The sequence below is a fragment of the Myotis yumanensis genome, unplaced genomic scaffold, assembly GCF_028538775.1.
Source record: "Myotis yumanensis isolate MYYU_CA2020_CCGP unplaced genomic scaffold, mMyoYum1.0.hap1 SCAF_2, whole genome shotgun sequence".
Taxonomy (NCBI): domain Eukaryota; kingdom Metazoa; phylum Chordata; class Mammalia; order Chiroptera; family Vespertilionidae; genus Myotis; species Myotis yumanensis.
In genome coordinates, this window is record NW_027223753.1 from 90,085,968 (window position 1) to 90,106,444 (window position 20,477).

Genomic DNA, 20,477 nt, shown 5'->3' on the forward strand with positions numbered 1-20,477 from the left:
ACCTCAAATCAGGTGACCACTGGCCACATGTGGCCATTAAGAACTTGAAATGTGGCTAATGTGACTGATGAATTGAATTTTAAATTTAATTTAAATGTAAATTATTTTAAATAGCCACATGTGACTAGTGACTGCCAACCTGGACAGAGCAGATTTAGGTTAGCACTGTCCAACAGAAATATAATGTGAGCCATTTATGTAATTGAAAATGTTCTAGTAGCCACATTTGAAAAATAGGGAAGAGAAACAAGTAGAATTAATTTAATAATATATGTATTTTAACCCAAATATTTAAAATATTATATTTTCAACAGGTAACCAATATAAAAAATATTAAAGATGTTTAAAATTATTTTTATACTTTTATTTTGCACAAAGTCTTTAAAATTCAGCGTGTATTCTACATTTAGAGCACATCTCACTTTGGACGGGCCACATTTCTGGCGCTCTGTGGCCACAGGTGGCTAGTGGCTACATTCTAGAGAGAGTGCCAATTATGACGTCATTGAGGAGGAACCGAGGCTCAAAAAGTGAAGTGATTCATTCCAACTGTATTCCTCCTTCAAGACCTTTCTGTCTTTACTGCCCCAGTTCCCTTCAGGAGATACATAACTCCGGCAGTTAGGAGGGAAAGAGAATTTCAGCTATTTTCTCTATCAACCTATTTCTGGATTTCTGTGGATAAACACTTAACTCTCAAAATACAACTTGTGAATTGGTGGGCTGATTGGATTTCCAGAAATGGAAATGAAGAGATGGTGATGGGAGGAGAGAGAGGAGAAGAAATGGAGTTGATCTCCAGAAACCTGGGACAGCCACAGGAAAGAGCAATGTGATTAGAAATAATGAAATAGACATCACGGGGCGGGGTGGGAGGGTTGGGAGGGCTTTTACAGGTTGAGGGCCTCTTGGGTCCACACACCTCAGAGCTCTCAGGATGCTGTTAAAATGCAAACCCACTGATCCCTGGGATCAGAGCTTTGATGTGATGTGGGGAGCTGGCAGTCAGCCTCCTTAATTAGCTTCCTAATGATTCCTGCACGCAGGTGAGTGTTTGAGTCATTGAGCAAACTTATGAAATTCCATAGGAGGCCCGGATTTGTAAAGGAGCTTGTATTGTGTTAGAAAATTGAAAATGCTTCTGGCCCTAGATCATCACTAGTCTCAATGTGCTGAGCTCAACTAAAGCAGAGACTCCGCTGATGTCATGGTAGTTTCCCCGTATTATTAGCTCCTACTAAGAGGCTTGAATTTGAGAAAAGAGGGGAAGCTCCCAGGCTATAGGATTTCGTAATAGGCAACGCGTTTCCTTTTGTTTGTTTGGTTTTTGTTTGTTCTTAGAAAGAAAAAGTCCTCTTAGGCTTGGTCACTGCTGGTGCCCTTTCTATGGTGACCGTTGTTTCTAGCTCTATTTTTTACAGAGTAAGAGTGGGAAGTTTCTGTTAATTCAATACTAAACTGCTGTTTTTGCTGATTCCCTATGAATTTGTAGCAGCAGCTGCTACCCTGTACTCACAAGAAGGAATCCACAGCTGCCCGAAACATTTTGAAGTATGCAGACAAAGAATAAAACATGAAGAGAAGAGAGGCTGACGGCTGAGGAGATGGTGCTGCCAATCTCCATTTCCCTGAGCAGTGCACAGGGGGCTCTCTCCCCAGGGGTGCAAGCGGGCCTGCAGCCCCCACTTTGTCAGCCGCTAGAGGCCACACAGCTTGGACCAAAGTCAAGTTTCTGCTACCTCTGAGGGAAAAGGCCTTAAATTCTAAGCCTCGAAAGCTGTACTGCCTCTCCGGGCCTTGTGAAAACGCAGACTTGCACTCGGAGATGGATGACTTCAGGGCTCAGTGCCCTTGCTTGAGAACTCCCTAATCAGCTGCAGGAAGTGGCAAGCATTTATCACTTATCGAGTGCTTACCCTGTGCCAAACGGCTTTCTGTGCTAACGCCTTCACACAGATGATCCCATTTTGTCTTTATAACAGTCTTGTAAGGTTACTCGTATTTTCCTCATCATACAGATGAAGAAACTGAGGCTCAGAGAGATGAACTTGCCTGCAGTCACATAACGGTAAGTGGCAGTAGAGGTCCAGCTCTGTGCGTCTAGCTTGTGCTTATTATGTGGTAGGCTGGTGGCTCTCAAATGTGGTCCCTGGACCAACAGCAGCAGCCTTACTGGGGACTTGTGAGAAATGCAGATTCCCCGGCTTCTCTCCAGCTGTACTGAATTGCAAACTGGAGTGGGGCCGACAGTCTGTGGTAGAGCAAGTCTGCCAGGTGATGCTGACGCTCAGGCTGGAGAACCACTGGACTGGGCGGGGCCCTGCTCCCGATGCAGCAAGTGTGATGCGGCAGGCAACAGAACACTCTTCCAGAATAATATTGGTTTCGGTAGCATGCTGCCTGCAACTACAAAATGACAGCGCAAATGATGATGGCGGGAGAAACTGCCATTTCCCAGGTGGCAGAGAACATCACTCGCCCTGCAGGTCTATTGATTCATCCATGGCAAGTGAAGCCACGAATTCCCACCTAAGCCACTTTGTCATCGGGGCTATTAGCAATAGTTGATGAAGGCTGGAACCTGAAGCTGCAGCTGGGACAGACTGAGGATAAGGTGGGGGGACCAGCAGAGCAGAAAGCCTGAAGCAAATGAGCTTATAGAGCAGATGGTCTAATGGCCCAGAAATTGAAGGTGAACAAACAGGTAGGACAGAAGTGCTATCCTGGTAAAGACATGCTTTAAAATTGAGGCCTTCGCCTTCTCCTATAGCACAAACCAATGACCGCACTCCTGGTGCATGCCAGTGCAGCGGGTGTTAAACAGATGAGAGGCGAGGCCTACTGTAGGGGTGCGTGGCTTTATGGAGGTGCTAGGTCGTCGGCATAGATTAATGGTGGAGCTTCTTCCAGGTAGCACTTGCCTGGAAGGTGGCTTTTGCCCGTCTCTTACCAGAGAAATGCAATGTGTAAGGCATTTTGCAGAGAGCATTTATAGGAATTTTTCCAAGTTAAGGCAATTTCCAAATGTCCTCCATTATATAAACCTATGAAAAGGAGCACACAGAAAAAGAGATAGCTAAGGCAATAGAAATCTAGCCAATGAAATCTGAGTTGCTATTCGGACTGAATTTTGAATAGCTACAAAGACTCAGAAGCTCAGCAATTAAAGATGTTTCAAGGATGGCCGGACACATGTGTTCAGTATGAACTGGGACAGATGAGAAACGCTCTAGCAGTGAGGAAGGACAGGGAGCCAATGTGAGTACCTGCTATGCTTGTATCTTTGTCTTATCTGTACATGTAAAATCAGTATTATTGCAGAATCTCGTAGCTGCTATCAGAGAAAATATCCACCCTGTTGACAATCTCATGTCAGACTTTATTTTATTTTATTTTTTTGAAATATATTTTATTGATTTTTTACAGAGAAGAAGGGAGAGGGATAGAGAGTTAGAAACATCGATGAGAGAGATCAATCAGCTGCCTCCTGCACGCCCCCCACTGGGGATGTGCCCACAACCAAGGTACATGCCCTTGACCAGAATCGAACCTGGGACCCTTCAGTCCGCAGGCCGACGCTCTATCCACTGAGCCAAACCGGTTCGGCTCATGTCAGACTTTAAATACATTTCTCAGGGGATCTACTCTGTCGTGCATTGAAATTCATTTAATTATGATGTATTCCCCACTTTGAACAAACAGTGAAAGCAGGAAAGTTCAGATTTACACAAAAGATACATCAGGGAGCAGTTATTTTTTTATCTAAAGGATTCTTCAGCCTACAAAAGGTGTCACTGCAATATTTAATTGCAAGCTTTCCAGATGCATTGAAAATTAAATCCACAACCAATTTTTTCTGTAGCTTACACACTGCATGAAGTGAAGTGTGTTCATATCTGGCACATGTATTTCATAATTGATTTTGCTCCTACTGAAAGTGGCTAGTGCTCATGTACAGGGGTGGTGCACCCCACACCAGCAGTTCTTGTGGGGCCTGCTGTCTGCGGCACCTCTCTGGGATCTGTCACACATGTAAGATCAAGTCCTCCCGAGTTTTCATCATGTTTCAACCATGTCAATCACAGTCTCCTAGTTTATAATCATAGTATGTACACACACACACACTTCACTTCACTTATTTAACTTCTCCAGGCCTTTATTTTAATTTTAGCTGGTTTTGGCAAGAAGGTAGGTGCAATTGATATCCACAAGTCAATCCGTAAAACAATAAACAAGTCATTTTTGAAAGCCAATTACTACTTAGTGCTGTGAAACCAATGCCTTTTGCCTGGGTTGACCTACCCTGGCTAGAACTCCCAGAGGCTTGGGCTGAAACAAGCATAACAGTTGATGTGTCTTTTGTCATCAAGAGTGAAAATCCTTTCTTCATTCTATTTACTTTATGGCCTTAATCTGGGTCTTTGCCCAGATCTCCAGGCTCATGTCCAGTTGAGAGTCTGCTTTCTACATAGCCCTATACAATATATTCTAGACAGCCAAAACATGAGCCACCCTGTTCCTTTGAGTAATTTTCACCTTACATGTTTTTTTGGGGGGTGAGCGGGGCTTAGAGGGGCTTAGTCATACTTCTGAGATTATAAATCCTACAATCAATTTTTTTGCTCTGTTTCACTTATTGTTTCACTCCCATCTTCCTAAAATGGGATATTATAGGAAACTTGTTAAACAAAACGAATCCCATTTTGTTGAGAATGGACATCAAGGTGTGTTGAACTCTTGATAAATCAGAACAAAATAAGAGAGACTGGGGTGAACTCCACTCATTTCCAAGCTAGACAGGCTGTGGGTGCCTTGTTTGTGGTGTTGCTTTGTGCTGACAAACCCAGACTTTGGGAGAAGTCAGACAACTGTGGGATAATCTTGTTGGGGCTGTGGGAATGGACCACACCTCCATGGTTAAATGTCAGGTTTCCCTGAAGAGAGTGGGCATTTCTATGGTCACTCATTCTGAAATGAAATCAAGCCTAGGTCAGAAAATGAGAACTGTAGGGGCTAACCTTAGATAGAAGTGAGAAAACAAAACAGTACAATTCATCTCCATATTGTCTGTAGCCCCTTTCACACTGTAAGAGCAGAGTTGAGTAAAGAAAATATCATCTGCAAAGCCTAAAATGTCTGCTATTTTGTCCTTTACAGAAAAAGTTTGCGGACTGGTGACCTAAAGGGCTTGATAAAGTACAGAATTGCAAGCCCTAAACACTGAGTTGCTAATTTAGTAAGTCTGGGTAGAAAGTAAAAATTTGCATTATTAAAATTTCTTGGATGAGGCTGATGTTGCTAGTTTGGGGACCACACTTGGAGAAACACTGCCTTATATAATGGCTGTTATGCCCCAAAATGATGATTTGATTTCTGTAATTTGGTCATGTCTTTTGATCACTTCTCAGTCTTAGTGGAGGGCTAAAATGAGATATACTTCTCCAGCAGTTTCATTTATGTTCCAAGAGGATAGGTAGCAGACAGGATAAGAGCAAGTCTCTGGAGCCCAACGTTTTGGGGAGAAACCCAGCTCCACTGCCTGCTTTCTTTGTGACTCAGGGTAAGTTACTTAACCTCTCTGGGTCTCAATTTCCTCATATGTTAACATGAGGCTAGTAGCAGTAGTTTCTATATGTCATAAGGTTGGTGCAAACAGTAGAGTAGTTATTGCCTGGAAAGGTCCCTGGCACATATTGTGCAATGCCTACCTGGGGCTAAGGTCCTCCTCCTTCCTCAGCTTTGGCTGAACATTGAAATCACCTGGCTTGGGTCTTACCACCAGAGATTCTGAATTAATTGGTCTGGGAATCTTGAAAATTGTAAAGGGAGATTATAATGCATCATTGCCTAATCTATATATATAAAAGCCTAAGTGACTGGATGACCGGCTGGTAGCTATGATGCACACTGACCACCAGGGAGCAGATGCTCATTGCAGGAGCTGCCCCCTGCTGGTCAGTGCGCTCCCACAGCCAACCTCCTACGGCCAGCCAACCTCCCACGATCTCTCCTCCTGACCGATCAGCCCCAATCAGCTGGGAGGGACCCCACCCGTGCTGTGCACCAAGCCTCTAGTAGAAATATAATGATGGTAGCATGTATAATTTCATGTGGTTTTTATTTTTTTTGGGGGGGGGGTGCACATTTAAATAGGTAAAATTAATTTGAACAATTTGTTAATAATATATTTTATTGTTGATAAATGTAATAATGATATATTTTATTCAAGTCAATAGATCCCAAATATTATCATTTAAACTGATAACCAATATAACAATTTGATTGAGATATCTTGCTCTTTTTCATATTAAGTCTTTAAAATTGAGTCTCTATTTTATACTTGCAGTACATCTCAACTTAGACTAGCTATGTTTTCATGGCTGAGAAGCCACATGTGCCTAACGTGTAACCAAGACAACAGCATGGGACTAAGTAATGTATAACCTGGGGAAAGGGCACAGTTGGTGACTGTGGACGAGGCCAAACCTGACTAGCCACACAGAGGTTCTACCAGCATTACTGTTCTTAACTTAAATATTAAGAAAGTTACTGCAGCTTCCTTCCTTAGGGTTTATAATTGGGTGTAGTTATTAAGGACATTCAATTTAATTGATGTGGAGCTGATGGAGCCCGTTTAAAAGCATGAAGATCAAGTAAAGCAGATCAACCTATGTGATCAGCAGAGAAAAGACCTAAACTAGCATTAATGGAGTGGGAATTAAAATAGTGGCCCATTTTGATCCCTTCTCAATGAACCTGGGTACAGGGGGCTAACGGTGTCCCAGAGAAAGGATATAGAATGTATATAATTAAAGGGGTAACCATTTATTCTATATAATAAAAGCCTAATATGCAAATTGTCCCCTCGACTGGGAGTTCAACCAGGAGTTTGACCAGGGGGTGGGACCAGCTGGCCAACCACAGGAAGTAAGGCCCCAGCCTGTGGCAGACAGTTGCCAGGGAAAGGGAGGTCCTGGCTGGCAGCCGGCAGCCACTAGGGACCCTACCCATGCACAAATTTCATGCACTGGGCCTCTAGTATTTATTATAAAAGCAAAAGAGATTTCCAAAAAAAGATAAAAATAAAGATCTGCAGTTCCATCACTTAGAGATAACCACTATTCAGCACCTAGGTGTATGCTATTTTAAAGCTTTTTTTGGTGTATACATTTAAATACACTTAAATAAAAACAAGATGTAATAGTGATTACTCTTTTATAGCAAGCTTCTGTGTCACTTAACAATAGCCTTATATGTTTATTTCAATGTAATTTAATATTCTCCTAGAAAGCCATTTAAATACCTTTGTTTGGCCTGACAATAGTCTACTTAGTCAATCCCCTATGATTGGACTTAGAAGCTATTGCGCCCAAATTAACAATGCCAAAAGACTATCACTTGGTTTTTAAATCCAATGTGCTCTTGTCTTAGCTAGCTGGGAAGATGCAGAAGGAAAGAGAACATTTTGTCCACACAGTCTCACTAAACCTGACCCATTTTGTGTTTTTATCTGGCTCGGATTACAGTCAGCGGGGTGCAGGTTGCAGAGGGGTGCACTATAATGCCATGGAAGTATCAAACAATTCATCTACAACTGACACCATAATGGGCTGCCCACAGTGGACGCCAAGTTTTCTCACTGCTCTTCTAAGAAGGACCTGTGAACCCCAGAGGGACTTTGCTTCTGTTTAAAATGTCAACAACAGCTTATGCTCGGGTTTGTATTGCCTTAGGTCCTCCTTGGTGCATGTTTTTCTCTTAATTCTGGTCTTAGAAGTCATCACTTCTTTTCAGCAGCATCATTCCTGCACTGGGTTGATGGGTGGGTTAAAAAAATGTAATAACCCAAGAAGCCTCTGAATTTAAGGTTTTAGTTTCTCTGGTTTAGTAATTTACATAATTATTTGTGCATGTAGCATTTGTATATTACTTTTCTGATCATTTTATATATATATGAAATTTCTTGGCAATTTCCCAAGTTCTGGCTTCTCAGCCTGCCTATGAAGCTATCAACTCCATGACAACAAAGCAAATAAATGTCTGAAGGGCTGCCCAGCATTTGAATAAGGCAAAATCAGCTTTTTGAGCTGCCAAACAAAATTGAACACTTTAATTTGGGGGACAATATCTCTTCTGTTTTATTAATTCTACTAGAGGCCCGGTGCATGAATTCATACACTGGTGGGGTCCAGCCAGCCCACCCCTGATGGGAGCCATCAGGGGTGGGCCGGCTGGGGCAAGGGACTGCGGGCAGTTTGTCGGCCCCGCCCCCGATCGGGTTCCAGGGACCCGCTTGGGAACAGAGCCTATGGGGGTGAGGGGCCACTGGTGTTGTGGTGCTGTTGTTCCACTGTTTGGTCAATTTGCATATTACCTTTTTATTATATAGGATTAAAACCACTCACTGAGGAAAAATAGGTTTTCTTAAATGTGGAAGATCAAGATAATTTACTGGTTTCTGGGATTGGATGTGCCTGTGTCTTTGTGGCATGCGTAAGCATCATTAGATAGTCACTTAGGAGGTGGGATACTTGCATTCATTTTGTCACCTGCAAATTCAATAAAACAAGAATTTATTGCATTCTTACTCTGTGCTGGTCTCTCTTTGCAAAGTCTACAGAGACAGAGAGGAGCAAGAAATATTCCTGCCTTCAAGGAGTTCAAAGTTTGAAGTGCCTGCTTTCAAAGGGCACACACATACTAGTATACATGCACACACGTAATATAACTAGAATACAATGATGGCTGAGATAAGTGGGGATGTGATACACCAGGGGCATCCAGAGGGAACAACTAACTGGCTTGGGGTAGGAGGAAGGTTTCTGAGAGGAGGTGATACTTAAGTGAAGTCTGGATAGAAGAGAAATGGGGAACAGGCAATGGAGGCGAAGGGCAGCATCAGAACAGCACCACGTGTGTCAAAACACAGGGTGTGGTCAGAAAGTGGCAAATAATTCACTAAAGCTGTAGCTGAAGGTGCATGTGGGCCAAGATGTGGCAGGAGAAGCTGATTAGAGTGCAATCCGTGATGAACCTTGCTCACTGAAGACCTTAGACTTTGTTCTATAGAAATGGGAACCCCTGAAATCTTTTGGGAAGGGGGTGGACATGATCAGCACTGTATTTGGGAAGACTACCCCTCCCCCCAGCAGCAGTAAGGAAGTAGGAAAACCAGGTTGGAAGTCATTTCCATCTTCCAGGAAGGAGGTGGGGAGATTTGATCTGGAGAATAGAAGGAAGTAGGAGCGTAGGAACAAAAGGACAGCCCAGTATGGGTTCTTTCTTACTAAGCTAGTAGTACTTCCAAGCATACCTGTTTCCACATTTGGGTTCAAAAATAATTATTTTGGGGGGAAGTTGGAAAGATAAGCAAACATGGGAGATAGGACTGTAGATGCTGACTCTAGGTGGCAGCCTACTGAGTTGTCAGTCTTCTTGGGGATTATTATTTAATTATCAGCTCAAGATGCTTTGAATTCCTCAAAACATTTTATAAAATCAGGAATGCTTGTAGACTACCAGCATTATTATGCTGTGCACAAACTATATATATATATACACTAGTATATAATGAATGCTGAAAAGCCTATAACCGAATTTCAAATCACTTTAAGGCAAACAGGAAAATAATTCTATATTACATTTTTCAGACTTTCCATTTTCCAAGCGGTCAACCTGTTGGGAATGAACTATAACTCTCACGTTTCCTTGGCATTTTGTTTGTGCCTCTAATGCACACACCACACAGAATTTTGTGGATTTCTAGTCTCTTCTAGGCCATCATCAATGTCCTTGAAGGCAGAAACCATCCTTGGTTCATCTTCAGGCTCCCCAAAGTGCTTTTCACACAGTAGAGTCTTAGTATTGAAGAAGGGAGGAAGGGAGGAAGGAAGAAGTGAATGAGGAAGAAGGGAAGGAAGGAAAGAAAAAGTGGCTGATTGTGGGGTGAGGAGTCTGAGACAGGAATGGCTGAAGGCAGGTAGAAAAAGTTCAATAGGGACCAGCTACTGAACAGCCCTCCGTGCTGAGGAAATACACGGATGTGCCTGAGTTTGCATCGTCACTATGGGAAGGGGATCCAATTTCTTTAGAGCCTTTGTTTGGAAGCATAATTAGGTGATTTCCCTCCAGCTTCCTTGAATGAGGAAATAGAGGAGTGAGTATCTCAAGGGTGTGGGATTAGGGGCATGTTCCCCCTTGGCCAATGGGAATGGTAAGGAGACCCTGGGAAGAGGAAAGGAACAATTTCTGGGGAAGGAAAGTCACAGAGCAGACCCAACTTTTGGTTAAATAAACAGAGGCATCTCAGGGTCTTGGTGAAGATGGGGGGTGAGGACTGGGAGGAGAGGCGAGGTGGGAACAGGCTGGAGGGGGGCCCCTGGGCTCTACTGAGGTATGGATGGCAGGGATGGCGGCCTAGTGGGTGGAGAAAGAGTGATAATACCATGGGTTTTACACATCTGTACTTTGAACGTAGCCACCTACTGCCCCATCAGTCAATGACTCAAATGAGAAAGACTACAGTAAAATGCTGACAGTCAGAAAGCTTCCCATTTTTTTTTTTTCTTTTTCAGAGTCCATTGCTATATTGAGGAAACCCTGCCAGTAAAGAGATTGCTGAGGAGAAACTTGGAAACACTGAACAGCAATGGATTTGGGGAAGCTACTGATTCTTTCTGTTGCCAACCCTCCTTTTTTTTAAAAAAAAAATAAATGAAGTGCCATCATTAACACATGTTGTGTTTGTAAAGTACCTTATATATGGGTGTTTAATTTGATTTTCACACCCACCTTGTCAGGTAGGCCCTGTGGACGAGCCTTACGGTTATTTTTATGTAACAGCATATGACACAGCACTTAGTTGCTGACATGTGAGGTGAAACTTGTCCACAGGTGAGGGGCAGGGCCCAGATCCCCACCAGGGTGTCCTGACCTCAGCAGAGATCTTGTTCCTGGGCCTCAGCAATCATGAGAAAGACAGACAGCTTACCCCCTTTCCTTCTTCCACAGAAAGAAAACTTGGGGAGATCCTCTTCACAGATGGGATAGGAGTAATTCAAAAAGGGCACTCCTCCCGTCAGGAGACTTGCATCAAGAAACAACTCTTTTATGTCCTCTCCTAAAGGAAAAGAGATGGGCTTTACCTAGTGTGGGTTTTGCTGCATATCAAAGCATTCAAAATTTATACAAGTATGAGCCCCAAGAACTTGCATTTCCAGCAGTCTGTGCTGCACAGGGAACCGTTTTCTTGGTAAAACAGCATTTAGGCTAGCGGTTCTCAACCTGTGGGTCAAGACCCCTTTGGGGGTCGAACGACCCTTTCACAGGGGTCCCCTAAGACCATCGGAAAACACATATTGAATATATAATTACATATTATTTTTGTGATTAATCACTATGCTTTAATTATGTTCAATTTGTAACAATGAAAATACATCCTGCATATCAGATATTTACATTACGATTCATAACAGTAGCAAGATTACAGTTATGAAGTAGCAACGAAAATATTTTATGGTAGGGGGTCACCACAACATGAGGAACTGTATTAAAGGGTCGCGGTATTAGGAAGGTTGAGAACCACTGATTTAGGCAGTGGTGCAGGGGACTGTGGTGCCAGCCCTGAGTATGAGATGAGGTGCTTTCACAAACTTGATTTGTTTGGAGGAGGTAGTTTATCTGCTGCGCTCCCCTGTCCTGATGCCATGGCCCCTTAATGTGGTGGCTGCAGGTCTGGCTTCTATCACTTTTCAGCCCCATAGTATTAGATACCTCCCTGACAGCGCCGGGGTGTGGGCAAGCCTGCACACCCCCACTGTTGCTGGGCAGATGTTGTAGCATAGCTACACAGGAAGCTTCAGGGTGCTCTGCGGTGCTGGCTTCCAATTCTTTCTGAAACTTTCTTCCATTCCCCCTTTTATGTTCTGCTCCATTCTCCTTTCATTCTGCATTTCTCTGTCTCTCCTCATAGCATTTATTGAGCTGCTGCTATAGAGTCCAGACGTTGTGTGAGGTTTGAGAAATACAAGGATGCATGAGGGTCCTTAGACTCTGGGAATGTTCCCTCCATCTCTGTGGACCGACTCCCCATGCTAAGTTTATTAAATCCTCTCCTCTGGTTTTGATAAACTCTTTTAGAAAGGAGATACTCTAGTAACTATAGCAATATGACGATTAATTGTTATGGCATGACCATACAAATGTAAACAATCAGAAAGCATTTGAGCTCATTGATTGGGGTGGAGTGAGAAGATATTACACGCTTTTCACTGAGTCAAGATTGAAGAACTTATATTAGCTGTTTGGGAAATGAAATAACACAAAGACTAGCCATGTTGCTGGTAGTAGACTTGTTCGTTGCTGAAATAACTAAACAAAAACTCTCTCCTGAGCAAACATTAATGCTTAAGCTCAAAATATTTTCTTTCTCTGTCGGGTATACTGATTCCAGGTGCTTATATCATACAAATGAGTGCCTAGAGTCTTTTCAGTACAAAAATCACAACATTAAATGAGAGTTTTACTCTATCTGGATGTTACCCAGAGAGAGAACTGAAGAGGAAGGTGGGAGTAGATTTAATTCCACAGAGTGAGCCAGCCACTCCAGTTAATACAAGTAATTGGGTGAGTGAGCCAGGAAGAGGTTGTTTTATTTCATGTCAATAGTTTTACTTACTCAGAATGATTCCAAATCTAATGTTGATATTTGATTTTAAATGTTCGGAACACTGGTCAATAGAAAAGCCAAAATCTTGTAATGGATCTGCCAAGAGAAAAACAGCAGATTAGGTGTGAGTACACCATATACTCTGCAGACTCATATTCAAAATTTACACCATTTATATTACTTTTCCTATATGAGTCACTAAAATTGATTAAAAAACATACTGCCCAATACATTTTTTGCATAGGTCCATGATGTCTCTGTGAAGCCAACGCTGCCCAATGTCATGTTCAGTCTGAGAAATGAGCACGGTGTCTTTTTGGTGGGTTACATCTTCACTTGTTAAGTTTTTATCATTGCTTGAATCTTTTTATTTCCGGAACTTAGACTTAAACTTGCTCGTTGATTGCTCGAAACACTTCCCAAAGTATTTATTATTATAATTAAAACAGAAGAATCTATATGCAGATTTTCAAAATTAAGACCTGCCTTAAAAATTCCATCCCCATCCATCCCAGCCTATTCTATGTAATACTTTTTCCTCAAATATTTCACTATATGTAAGGTATCATGTTAGATCTGATAAGGACTACAAAGATAATTTTTTTTCATGCATAACTTCTACTTATTCAAAAAACTCCAATGGCTCATCCATCCCCTAGAAGAGTGTCAAGAAATGTTCTACCAGCCCCATCTTCCACCCTCCATTTCACAAAGCCATCCTCCATTCCCTGAGGTCGGGGCTGCAATGTAAGCACCCAGGAAGTTCCCACCATATTTGAGTTACGCACGTGCTTCCTCCATTTTATAATGGTCTCAACCCTTTGGGCCATTGTCTAAGAACTAAGGTGTTGCTCATTCCCCTCGTCTTTGTGAAGGCTTCCCTGATAGACCCCGACATATTTGTTTGCTCCTGAATTCTTAAAACAGTTATGTCTGAAATACTTTTTAAAGTGTACAAACAGGTATGATTTTATACTTTGCTCTTTGATTTACCCCATAACGCAGAACTCCTAAAAAGTATGAGCTGGTGTTTTGTTTTCCATTCCTTTTTCCTTTATGTTTCTCACCAGGCCTGAGAGAGGAGAGCTGGGTCTACATTGCACTAGTCACTGAGCTGCGCACTTTATTTATGAGTTTTCCATTGAATTCTTCAGACTCCCAGCATCTAGCAGAGAGCCTCACGATTGGACACATGGCAAGCGCTGGATAAATCACATAATGAATGGCTGAAAGGGCCGTGTAGTAAGCCACAATCTCTCAGCTCCAAACCCAGCCTCCGAACTCTTGCTTTGTGAAGCTGAGGCTCTTCGAAATCACGTTTCTTCTCTGCTAGAGGTGCCAGAGGGAAACTGAGGCTGAGCGGGAGGAGAGACTTGCTCCTTCCTGAGTACTTGCTGGTACTTGAGAGTGTCACCTGGCGAGGGCGTGTCACCCTGGCAGTGGCAATTGGTTCATGTGCAGCTCTCGTTTGCACCCTTCACGGAATCAGCAGAGGTTCAGCTTTGCTGGCCCCGAAGCTCCTGTGATGACAGTACCTCAGAAGCTGTCACCCCTTCCCCCCGAAGTAGGTGTCTCAGCCCCACAGGGCTCTTCTTTCAAGCGTCTAAGTTCTAATAGCTCCAACCTCTGCCCTCTGCTCTCCCAGCCTTTGGGGTGGTAACTGCATCTTCATTGCCCGCTTTTTGCTTTTTTGGTTCTCTAGGAACTCCTTAGGCAATTCCCTATATTAAATTCTCTGTGTTAAAAAAAATAACTGACGTGGTCCTGTTTTCCTGACCAGGTCCAGACTGCTGCAACAAATAATGATCTTGAGAGATAGGTATGATTTTCCCCGTTTCATAAATAAAAACATATAAACTCAGAGAGGTGCTATTAACTAGCAGGGTCAAGATTAAAACCAGATTAAAAAACAAACAAACAAACACATAATTTATTGCCGCTTAGTGTTGTGCAGAGGCTTTCACAAAGCAGAGCCTCAAAGATGCATGTTAATTACTTGATTTGCAAGATCGCCTGGAATATGTGTGTGCAGGCCTGTGGCATCTGCTAGTTCTCTTTCATAACTGGTTTCAATTTCAGCTGAGCTATGAGCTCACATTTGCCAGTGATAGTGTGCCAGACAGTTTTATCACCCACATTGCTGACCTGGAGGATGCATAATTGTCTGTGGTTTTTGCTGTGGAAATGATCGCTAGGCAATTTCAGCCTTGCAAACTGAATCTAGTGACCTTTAATCTGGCCACTAACTTTTCTGCGGGGGAAAGCCTTTTTCTCTTCTGCTCATTTTACTTCATAAACATCTCTGTGCTGTCCAAGGGCTTCCTTCAGCTTGGAAAGTAGGAGCAGCGGGTAAAAATGCAATTGTTTCTGTTACATATTTGGCACTCGGTGTTGAAAAAGAGAGTCCAACTAACAGATGTTTAGAAAAGTACATCTGAAAATTGTGAATACATTTAGGTTGCTATCTGAGGAAAAATAAAAGAGGCCAAGTGTGTAATGCTTAGCTACTTAGCAGTTACAGAATGATACTGTATGTTTATTGATATTTAAAGGTAGAGATAGAGAGAATAAACTAAGGACAAAATAAGGAAATAAAATATGTCTTTGATACTGGAAAAATATTGTTAGGAAAATAATCGTAATAAGGAACAAAGTCACAAAGAAAGCAGTAGGCTACCTCTTTCTGAAGATGTGTTTATAAACACAGAAAATGAGATTGCTGGAAAAGCGCCTTGGTCTTGGCGATCTTTCCTATCAGTTATTTTCATTTTACATTTGAGAGTGAATATGCAGCTTGCAGTCATCTTGGGGGACATGACATCAGTTCCTCCCATTCCCCAATTCCATCCTCACAATCTCATATCCTCCCCCTATTGGTTTGTGTTTGCACTCAGGCACTCAGCATGCCCTAATATCCTCTGTAGGCCTCTGACATTCCTCCACCAGATGCTGCCAAGCGGGTTCCCCAACCTCAGGGCCCACATAATGCCTTAAGATTATAGGGGTTCCACATAGTTGTTTGCTGAATTAATAATAGGAGTTACATGCACATTTTTTGTGGTGTTGTGCATCGTGGGAGGCATCTTTAGCCTCTCCCCACTAGATACCAGCAGCACGCCTGCCCCCAACTCCAGCTGTGAAGAGCAAAAATGTCTTTAGACATTGACAAATATCCCCCGGGGGACAAGCTAACGTTGTGGAGAACGGCTGCTTTAAAGAATTGCTTTGTCAGTTACCAGATTACCTACTGTCTCAGAATCACCTGCCAGAATAAAAGGTGGTGGATTGCATTTTTAAAGTTCTCTTTATAAAGAATTTGAACTGATCGGGGGCGAGGCAGAGACTTTCCCTTGGACACTTGCTCAGGTGATTTGTAACACGTACACATCACCTGCACTTGGATGTTGTGAAAGAGTAAATTAGGAAGTTAGTGCGAGTTGGTGTTCTCAGGCTTGCAGGGCAGAGAGAATGTTTATTCCAGACTCATCATTGTATAGAGAGCAGCAAACAAACTGAGCAAAGAAGCAAAGCTTCATGGTAAAATATACAGTCTGTTCATGTGAAATATTTTTCCTCAGCCTCTAAGTTCCTTGTTGACGTGTATGGCTTCCACCCAAGGGAAGATGATACTTAGAGTGAGTGAGCCCAGCTTGTCCCAAATGCCCTGCTGCCCCCACCATCCTGGGACATGGGTGCATGGAAGCAGCCTCCCAGATGCCCCCCCTTCCCCTCTAAACAGCTAAGAGCCAGTCTCTGGGACTGAGAAGAGGCTCTTGGAAAGCAGCGCAGCATCTGCCCGGCTTGCCAAGGGCAGCAGCAGTCAGCATGTCCTGGAACTGCTTGGGGATCACCCACGGAGTGGAACAGACCTAGGTAAACAGGAGGCGTAGCCTGTGCAGGGTCTAACATATCTCAGCTCTGGGAACATGCTTGTGCCTGAAGCTCTGGAGGTGGCCTGTGCTCTCCGGGGCCGGGCTGGGACCGGGTGGTTGTCCAGGAGAAGACAAGCTCGCCTGGGTATTTTCTACCCAGTGTTCGGGGTCTCAGCTGGACCCAGGGGAAGGAAACAAAACCCACTGGCACAGCCTCGGGAGGGGCATTCCCCACCAAGGACAGGGAGGCTGCGAGCCTGGTGGGCCCTGGGCAGTGCAGGCCTCTGGGCCCGGCAGTGTGGTCCCAGACTCCATGGCATTAAGTCCCGAGCCAGGGCATTGCTGGGCACCCTGCAGCCTGGTCACTGGTTAGGTGGTTTGAGGGATAGAGGAGGGTCCAACTCTCATGCTGCTCATGCCATTTTTATATTTCATAGCTCTGCTTGAGGGGTTTTGTTTGACTTCATATTTGGACATAATTATATTTTCACAGAAAGTTGCAAAGAGGTAAAGAGAGGTTTTAGGTACCCTTTACCCAGCTTCCCCCCATGGTAACATCTGACATAAAATATAGCACAGTATGAAAACTAGGAAACTGACATAGACATAATTCACAGCACTTATTCAGATTTTTTAGGTTTTAAAAACTAATGCAAGGTGGGTGAGCATTGGCTCTCCTGCCCCATGAGAGGTGGAGTTCTTACAGCAGCGCCACCCTGAAAAGGAACTGTTACTTCTCCAGCCTCATCTCCGCTCGCCTCCCAGGTTCATATCCAAGTCCATCCCCAAGCTTGTCCATGTCCTTCCTGCTACAGTAAAATCTTCACTGCACAGCTGGCGCCAGAGCCTAACAAGTTGAGACATAGAGTCCCCCACCAGAGGCCTTTTGTGTCACGCTGCCCGAATCCTCAACAGCTCTTCCAATTGAGCATTTACAGCCCTTCCGGCTCTTATATGGTCAACAGTTAGTTAGCTCAAGAATAAAATGCCTCTAAATGGCTCCGCACGTTTGTGGGATGAAGTTTTGGAGCCCCTACCAGTGGCAGGAAATATGTGGAGTGCTTGGGATATAGAGGTTAGAAAAAGCCATCTCAGTTTCAGGAGTATTATGAATAGGATGCCCTGGTCCTGTGGAAGCACCAAGAGTGAGCCAATAACTTCCTGGGAGCCAATGATGACTTTAGAGGGAGTGGGTGACGTGATCTGATCTGTGATTTCACTGCTTTTCTATCCAAATCCTGACCTCTATGGGAAATGTCACCTCATCCCACAAGCTTCTTTCTCTCCATTCCTATGAACTTATGATCTATGCCACTTACTTAGCATGTAACAGACTGCCTTGTGTACTTACTCAATATGTTATGTGATAATGCCTTGCCTCTCCAACGGATGTCCGATCCTCCAGGGCATGACTTTTCTATTATATCTTATTATACTATACCCTCTTATGTCTTTGATTACCCTCCCCTTCTCATTGTGTCTGACATGCACCTGAAATGGCAGGTGCTAACTCACTATTTGCTGGATAGATGGCTCTTGTTTTAATTCTCTACTTTCAGAAGACATATTTACCTCTATCTGCTGTGCAAAAATCAATTTGAACAATTTCCAATAAATGTCTTGTGAGAGGTTTAGGTCTCATACAGGAAAAATTTGATCGCTTCTCTGGGGCCTTTGTTCCTTCACAATCCAGCTCAACTGCACGCCTCTCCAGGATGCTGTCTGCCCTTTCCTCATCTGTCCTTCCTCTGGTCTCGCACTGCAGGTTGTGTATGTCTTTATCATACCTTTATCATCACGAATGTGCTAAGTATTGCTAGTTTGCACCTCTCATAGATTACACTAGGGTAGGAACTAGGTTTAATCATCTCAGATAACTAGAGTCTATTCTAGTAAATGTGTCCAGGAATGTCACTTGGTTGGATAAATAGATGGAAAGGAAAGAAAGTCAGATACTTTGATGATAGCAGAAGGGAAGTTGAGCTGTACTTGCAGGTTTGCTGGGCGCCAGCTATTACTTGAAAAGCCTAAGTTGTGAGGCCACTAATATTGATCTCTCCTCACACTTGGAAGACTTTCTGAGAAGGTGCTAGTGCATTAGCTTCGTCATCGTAATAGTGGGAATTTGCTTTGGCACTTAGGATAGAGTTCCTGAGCGTAGTTGAAAACCCAGTCCCAGTCCAAATGGTAGCAGATATTCCTGTCATCTTTCAGAATTTTTTTCCAAATAAAACAAAATAAACAGAATTTGCTCTTGACATCTTCCTTTAGGTTGGATGATTACAAATTCTGCAAGCTTGTACTCTGTTTATGATACAGGTCTAGTTATGCATGAATCTGAAAATTTGCCTTCTTGTGTAGCTGTATTTTGATTGGGGTGTTTTAATTTTCCTGTGTGATTCATAGGAAAACATTAAAGGGTCACTGTGAATCGATAAAAGGAGTATAATGAGTAAGGTCAGTGAGATGCCAATGCTGGAAATTCATTACCATAACAACACAAAATTAGCCTTCATTTTGTCTGTTCTTGATGCCACTGTGGTGTGTTCCTTCCACTCTTCTCCATACTCCTTCCCTGGCTTGGAAGAGAAAGACATGACCTACAATGTGGCAAATATATTCTAATTATATGTTGTTCTGTCATTTCCTGATCTCTTCTTTTTTTACACCTGTCAAATCTTATCACTATAGAATGGCAGGGCAAGCACCCTTGATGGGCCACTATTTCAAATAAGAGTAGTTTCATCCCCATTCAAGCCTTTTTGGTCAGCATTTCATTGGAAACACACACACATTTAAAGTCTGATATATGATCTGGCTTCTTGTCTAATCAAAATGGTTAAATATGTTCTTGATATTGACTACAACAAAAATGGAATGGACATCATCACAGTAGATTACCTATTGTTTGTAATGCAAGATGGTTCCAACATTTGCAGTCTATCTGGTAAGCTTAGTGAAGGCATTATTGAGTATAAAGGTATGTTTGGTGCTACCAAATTCAAAATTCTAGATCCCTCAACTTGTCTGCTTCTAACTGTAAAAGAAATGAAGTTCAATGGAATTCATTATTGATGGAAAGGGATATTTACTTGCATGGCCCCTTGGCTTCTGATTTCCACTCCCCCAGAATAACCTGAGATTGGCTTCCATCAGCTTAGGAGGAGATGGCTTTGTATCATAAGGTAAGCATTAGAGACCACGGCAATGAAGACAAGCTTTTACCCAAAATACCTCATCAAATGTCTTAAGAAAAATAAGGACCCATTAGAGGCTGACATGCTTGATCTTTTGAGCCTTAGGAGTAGATCAACAATGAAGACTAAATGCACAGTTGTATTGTGTGTTACCGAGAGGGCACCATGGTGCCACCTAGCACAGAATCTTAACATGAGGATGAGAGAAAACTAGAACCTGTCCTATAGGTGAGATAGTGGCTTGAGACTGGGAATTCTACTGTAGCTTCTCATTCATTTCACTGAGTATCTGACATTTGGCAGGAAGAGCATCAGGCCTCAGGTGTACAAAGTCAAATCAGAAAATGCATCTGCTCTCATCTGGATTGCAACACTTCCATCATCTAATTACAATGCCATACAACTGAATGATAGATTCATTAAAAGATACAGGTATACTTCACTCTCTCCTTTATAGTCAACATGGAGTCAACGTTTTATGGTCTTCTCTGTGCAAGGTACGTCTTCCATGGGTGCACTTCATTCTGTCTATTTTGGCCCCTTTTTAATCTTAGTGACAATGTTGCTAGTCACTCTTCCAATAATATTTATTAACTGTGTCATATGCACCAGTCACTGCTAGCTAGACCAAGCGGGGCAGGAGGCTCTTGACCAGACCAGATACCCTCAGAGCCCCAGTATTGGTTAAGTAGTGATGAAACTGCCAGGGCTCCTCCAAGTCTAGAAGCATTGGGGTACTTT

The 20,477-nt window shown here is 43.0% G+C and overlaps 1 protein-coding gene across 1 annotated transcript in view; it reads right to left on the reverse strand.

The window, feature by feature from the left end:
* LY86 (lymphocyte antigen 86) overlaps positions 1 to 20,477 on the reverse strand; it is a 59,812-nt gene that overhangs the window by 12,737 nt on the left and 26,598 nt on the right. The window contains exons 2-3 of the mRNA XM_070403445.1: positions 12,677 to 12,763; positions 10,991 to 11,119 (exon numbers count right to left, since the gene is read on the reverse strand). Coding sequence (XP_070259546.1) covers positions 10,991 to 11,119; positions 12,677 to 12,763 — 216 coding nt within the window. The remainder of the gene's footprint in view (positions 1 to 10,990; positions 11,120 to 12,676; positions 12,764 to 20,477) is intronic.